The following is a 6,715-nucleotide window of genomic DNA, read 5'->3' as shown; positions in this document are numbered from 1 at the left end:
TGAGACAAAAGTTTAACTTTTTGGAAGGTGTGTGTCCCGTTACATCTGGCGTAAAACCAACACAGCATTTCATAAAAAGAACATCATACCAACAGTCAAACATGGTGGTGGTATTGTGATGGTTTGGGGCTTCTTTGCAGCTTCAGGACCTGGACGACTTGCCATAGTTGATGGAACCATGCATTCTGCACTCTATCAGAAAATCCTGAAGGAGAATGTCTGGCCATCAGTTTGTGACCTCAAGCTCAAGCAGACTTGGGTTATGCAGCAGGACAATGATCCCAAACACAACAGCAAGTCCACCTCTGAATGGCTCAAGAAAACAAAATTAAGGTTTTGGAGTGGCCAAATCAAAGTCCGGACTGAAGCCAGATTGAGATGCTGTGGCATGACCTTAAAGAGTCCTTTCTTGCTTGAAAACCCTCCAATGTGGCTGAATTAAAACAATTCTGCAAAGAAGAGTGGGCCAAAATTCCTCCACAGCAATGTGAAAGACTCATTGCCAGTTATCGCACATGCTTGATTGCAGTTGTTGCTGCAAAGGGTGGCACAACCAGTTATTAGATTTAGGGGGCAATTACTTTTTCACGTAGGGCCAGGAAGGTTTGGACAGCTTTTTTCCCTTAATAAATGAAATCATTATTTCAAAACTGTATTTTAATTTACTCGGGTTATCTAATATTAAATAATTTTATAATATTAAAATTTGTTTGATGATCTGAATCTTTTAAGTGTGACAAATGTGCAAAAAAAAAAAAAAAACAGGAAGTGGGCAAAAACCTTTTTACGGCACTGTATATATGAAACTTAAAAGTGCTATATATGAATCTTAGAAGAAACTTAAAAGAAGAATTCCTAAAAGAAATTTGATTACCTTTAGAACGTTTAGAAAAACCTTTGAAAACCCTTATGATCTTACAAAAAGAAGAATCTTCAGGAATTTTAATAGAATTTTAAACCCATATGAATAATTTGAAATTACCTTAAGTTTGGCACTCTTGTCAGCTTTGTTAACTCTCTCCAGCAAGTCTCTAGTGGATGGGCTGAGGGTGGAGACCTCTTCCTTTTCTCCTTTTCTCTCACCAGTTCGCAAATACAGCAAGAGAGGCCGAGAGTCTGGGGTTTCCACAAATGCTTCCTCCACATCCTCTACAACACAACTAAAACAGCAAAATAGATTCATAGAGTTCAACAGATTCATTCAATAGAGACATGTAATTCATATCAACAATAACATGATAAAAAGTAAGATAGAAAGATCACCTGGACACTGAGGACTTGAGTAGCAGCACACACACAGAGCTCCTCTTGATCTCCTGCCTGCGTTCAGCAGCATACAGAGCAGCTTTCTCCTCAGGAAATGACACGTTCAGGTAGAAATGACCCAAACCCTCACAAAACCTCTGCAGCCTCAAAGAATGAGTCTGAAAGAGAGTGGCAAATGGATGAAGAGTGCTAAAATGTGCTAATGCGTGTATTTAAGATGTGTTGCTCTATCTAAGCATGTGTACTTGTATAAAGGCCTGCAGCTCCGCTCTGGTCTCCTGTGTGTATATGAGGTAGCAGCGGACTGTGTTACTCCACAGAGCCTGAGAGACATGAGGAGAAACTTGCAGCAGACTGGCTACAGCCGCATCCCAATCATCTGAAACAACACGCGCAAACATCAGCATACACACATGTACACCTACAACAACACTAGGGGTTGAACGACTTCTGATTTTTTAAAGTAGACTTTTATGTGATGAAAGTCGAGTCGAAGTCGACTAGTCGCTGATGATGTCATTAATGAACAAATAAGTCTGGAGCTGTGATAAACACCTTGTGCACAGCTATGGCATATGACAGCTAGGCTTGCCGCGATAGACGGTGCTGACGGTGACACCGGTGTTAAGCCGCAACACCGGTTATGTCACTTACCCACCGTGGCACCGACCCCCACCGTCGTTTTGATTTTTTTGTAGTAATAAAAATAATTTAGTTCAGTAAAAGAACAGGCACTACAATTAAAAACTGAACGCGGCTGCTCAATGCAGCGTACCGAACGACAGTCGCATCTCAGATCAGATTTCATTTATCCAGTGAGGAGAGTGAGTCGAGCTGACTGACAAGAAGAGTGATAGGACCAGCGACTAGTCGACGTCAAGCTTAAAGCGTCATGGCAGAGCACTGAAGTCGACTAGTCAGTGCAACCCCTAAACAACACACACACACACACAGGTGCAAACTCACCTCTGCTGACATTGGCAAACGGCCCCTCCACGTCAATGAGACTGTGAGCGAATTCTGGACCTCTGTGTGTCTGCTGTAACTGCATCATACTGCCCATGGACGGCTCGCTGCCCAATATGCCACCACTCCAGTACTCACACTGAGTTCCTGCAGCTGCACACAGAGTGGACATTAGGGATGCATTGGTACAGAAATTTTGATTTCACAATAATGCTCCAATCTAGAGTTTTGTAAATACTTCAGCTGTACAGTTGGAAAAAAAAACTTTTTATAACTGTTTAATACGACAGTTAAACATAACTGTTTAATATAACAGGTCTTTTGCGACCTGGAGTAGACAATAATCATACTTAAATAAACAAAATCAATACATAAACAAACAGATCAATAGGGCTGGACTGTGATTAATCTCATCCAAAATAAAGTTTTTGTGTAAATAATGTATGTGTGTGTACTAATATATATATATATATTAAAGACACACACAGTATAAATTTAGAAAATATTTAAATGTATTTACATTTATATTATATATAAATATATTTAATATATTACATGCATGTGTGTGTATTTATATATACATAATAAATATACACAGTACACACACATATATTATGTACAGAAAAACCTTTATTTTGGATGTGATTAATCGTGATTAATCAGTGCCCAGCACTACAGATCAATAAATTAATACATAAATAAACAATTAGACAGACAGACAGATAGATTCATACAGAAAGATAAAATAAAAAAATAAAAATAAGACAGACAGATAGACAGATAGATAGATAGATAGATAGATAGATAGATAGATAGATAGATAGATTCATACGGAAAGACAAAATAAAAAAATAAAAATAAGACAGACAGACAGACAGCATCACTGAGACACTTGCTACCAACTCCAGAATACCACCGGCCCATTCACCCCTACATGCCCAGACATCCCCCTCCGGCCCCGGTGAGGAAAGACATCGCCTGGACAAACATCACACGTCATCCACCACACCCACCAATGGCTCCCTACGCACCCGTAAACCAGCAGTCACCAACTTCACATCCACCTGCTGCCCAACAAACCCCAGTAAGAAAGAAGAAACCAAAAACCACCCCACACCAAGAGAAGCCCCCACAGCTGAGAGCACAGAGCTAAGCTGCAGCCTGGCCCCCTGCTGCACCCAGCACCTCCACACCTGCCAGCGAGTCAGATCAGAGAGATGCTGCAGACACTGTGCAACCAGCTCCTGAACAGATAAGGACAATATGCAAAAACACAGTGTGATAAGATTGACAACAAAAATAAAAATGCACTAATGTAAATTGTTTACCATATACTGTACATTCTCATAGGTTATTTTCTCTCTGTCTTACAAAATAGGTTTATCTTTAATAATACTAATGCGTTCATTTCATATAAGTTGTTGGAATAGTCAGGGTCTTCATTCTTCAACCTTTGGTACTAAAAGCACAGACCCAGAATTTCTGAAAAATACCAAAGATGCTGATATTATCATTCTCACCGAGACCTGGTGTAGAAATGATGCGCTTACCTACTATCCCTCAGGCTACTATGAAGTAATTGTGCCCTCAGTTAAATTAAGTACAGTGCATCGTGGACAAGACTCGGGAGGTATTCTGGTGTGGTACAGGGAAGCTCTGGCCAAGCACATTTCTATTACATTTGGAAAATTTCACTGCTGGTTAAAACTAAACAACCAAATTGGCATTTCAACTACTGACATATACCTCTGTGTCATCTATATTCCCCCAGCAGAATCCCCTTACCATGATGAGTTATACCTGAACAAAATCCACACAGAGATCAGCCGTTTCCAGGCCCAGGGAAATGTGCTGCTGTGTGGAGACTTTAATGCAAGAACTGGATCTGAACCCGATAACATAGATCCAAAGGGCAATGAATATATCTTTGGCCAAAACTCCCCGAGTCTCACAAGAAAAAATTATTTCTAGGTGGAAGTTGACCAAACTGTAAATAAAAATGGTTCAGAGTTAGTGCACCTCTGCCGAGCTTTAGGCCTGTACATACTTAATGGCATGATCAGAGGGGACTCTTTAGGGAGGTTCATGTGTTGTTCAGGTCTTGGAGCTAGTGTAGTTGACTATGCCATCACTGACATGGACCCGTCCTCCTTCAGTGCATTCACTGTCAAAGAGCAAACTCCACCATAACCAAACTAACATTTATATGAAAACAAAATCACACACCAGAACAAAACAAGCTGGAAACCTGCAAAATGTATCAGGTCCAGCAGAGATACAAATGGACTCCAGACAGCACAGAAAAATGTATTCAAGCCCTGAATTCTGAAGAACTGAAGAATCTAATCACTATATTTATGAATAAAAAATTTGAAATAACTAAAGATGGTGTTAATTTGGCTACAAATGAAATCAATTACATATTTCTAAAAGCAGCATATATAAGTGAATTGAAAAAGAAAGGCAAAAAATTAACTAAAAAAAACACCAAAAGATGAAAAATGGCTTGACTCATTAAAACATTAAGAAAACAACTTAGAAAATTATCAAATCTGAAACATAAAGAACCATACAACACTGACATAAGAACTGAATACTGTTCAAAACTAAAACAATACAAAGACACAATTGGAGCAAAAAAGCAGCACCATCTGACCAACATTTTACAAGAAATAGAACATTCAATAAACCACAATCAGTTCTGGGATATGTAGAATAATCTGAGCACAACAAAACCACAAGACCTACTAATACAAGATGGAGATAGTTGGACAAAACATTTTGAAAACGTACATAAAGAAATCCCACCAAAACAACTCAATGACAATTATAATCTGATCAAACAAAATCTACAAACTTATGAAGACACAATTAAAAATAATCAAAATCCACTTGACTTCCCAATTACATATAAAGAATTGACAAACAAACTCAAAAGCCAAAAATGTAAGAAATCTTGTGGTCCTGACAGCATTCTAGGTGAAACGCTGAAACACAGCACACCTGAGCTTCAGACAGCTGTGCTCAAATTATTAAACACGGTACTTAGTTCAGGCTGCTTTCCTGACATCTGGAGCTGCCAAACTAACCTTGAACAAACAAACAAACAAAAATATATGCAACATGAAGCAACTGCACAAAACAAAAACATCAGACGGGCTGAATGAATATTTTATTATTGCTCTTTATTATTATTAGTGTTTTATTACCTTAATTATATGTCTGCACTATGACTGTAGGCTGTACTGGAAGCTCCTGACACCAAGACAAATTCCATGTGTGTGTAACACACTTGGCAATAAAGCTCTTTCTGATTCTGATGAAAATGCAAATTCAATCTCTGAAACCAGGTGTCGCTTATAGAACAGCAGCGTTTCCTTGGTTATTGCTGTACGCAGCGGTGCGCTTATTAACACTCCTTTAATATGTATTTAACTAAGGTAAGAGGAAAAAGAAAATGCCATCGAAACTTTTCTGAAGACAGTCAGTTCTCCGGAAGCTCCTGACACCAAGACGAATTCCTTGTGTGTGTAAACACACTTGGCAATAAAGCTCTTTCTGATTCTGATGAAAATGCAAATTCAATCTCTGACAGCAGGTGGCGCTTATAGAACAGTAGCAATATAGCGTTTCCTGGGTTGTTGCTGTACGCAGCGCTACGCTTTTTAACACTCCTTTAATATATATTTAACTAAGGTAAGAGGAAAAAGAAAATGCCATCGAAACTTTTCTGAAGACAGTCAGTTCTCCTCAGAAATACATCTATATTAACCCCCACCCTAATTCCATAATTATGTATTTCGAGCATCGCAAACAATTAATTTGTTCTGTCTGGCAGGGGCGCGGGAAGATGTTAATTTGAAAATGGAGAAAAAAAAGTTCGCCAAAAGGCAGATTCGAACCCGGGTCGATCGCATCAAAAGGAGTATGACACAAACTTTACCATCTGCGCCACTGAATCTGATGATTTATAACCGTCTTTTGTAATGATGACTAGCCTAATCACACTTCGGTGGGTGGAATTAATGTAAGCCTCTGCCAACAAGGCGGGCTATTTGCACTTATTGTAAATAGAACAATTATTATTTTTTTATTCCCAACCTGCAGCACCCAGCACACCCACGTCCTGCGCCTATGCTGTCTGGTAACGTTACAGTATTTTCTCTGCTTGCGCGACTATTCTCTCCTCTTTGTGTCCGTCTTCAGTGCATCTGTCTTACAGATAATATATCATGATGATCATTACGTTTGTGTTACCAAACTGCATCCTGTCAGGAATAACCTGCCCGCACTGTTTTTAACCTGGTCGTTTTTTTGATTACTGTCAGTTTAAATGCCGGCATTGCCAGATATTGAAAAACAAACAAAACAATCTAAAAATAAATAAACCGCAATGAGTCCAAATCTTGAGTTATGGAAATAATATAAAGATATCGCTGTCCCTAACTTGCAACCTCCCACTTTATTCACTTCCTAAATTAAG

General features: G+C 39.0%; 1 protein-coding gene across 1 annotated transcript in view; it reads right to left on the bottom strand.

Annotated features, from left to right (window-relative positions):
* nphp3 (nephronophthisis 3) overlaps positions 1-6,715 on the bottom strand; it is a 32,444-nt gene that overhangs the window by 17,675 nt on the left and 8,054 nt on the right. Inside the window, exons 5-8 of the mRNA XM_016490009.1 lie at positions 2,233-2,385; positions 1,512-1,645; positions 1,264-1,424; positions 983-1,160 (exon numbers count right to left, since the gene is read on the bottom strand). Of these exons, the coding sequence (XP_016345495.1) occupies positions 983-1,160; positions 1,264-1,424; positions 1,512-1,645; positions 2,233-2,385 (626 nt within the window). The remainder of the gene's footprint in view (positions 1-982; positions 1,161-1,263; positions 1,425-1,511; positions 1,646-2,232; positions 2,386-6,715) is intronic.

This window comes from Sinocyclocheilus anshuiensis, unplaced genomic scaffold (assembly GCF_001515605.1).
Source record: "Sinocyclocheilus anshuiensis isolate Anshui unplaced genomic scaffold, SAMN03320099.WGS_v1.1 scaffold106, whole genome shotgun sequence".
NCBI classification, from domain to species: Eukaryota; Metazoa; Chordata; class Actinopteri; order Cypriniformes; family Cyprinidae; genus Sinocyclocheilus; species Sinocyclocheilus anshuiensis.
Note: the sequence above shows the minus strand (reverse complement) of the source record. Positions and strands in the feature narration are given on the sequence as shown.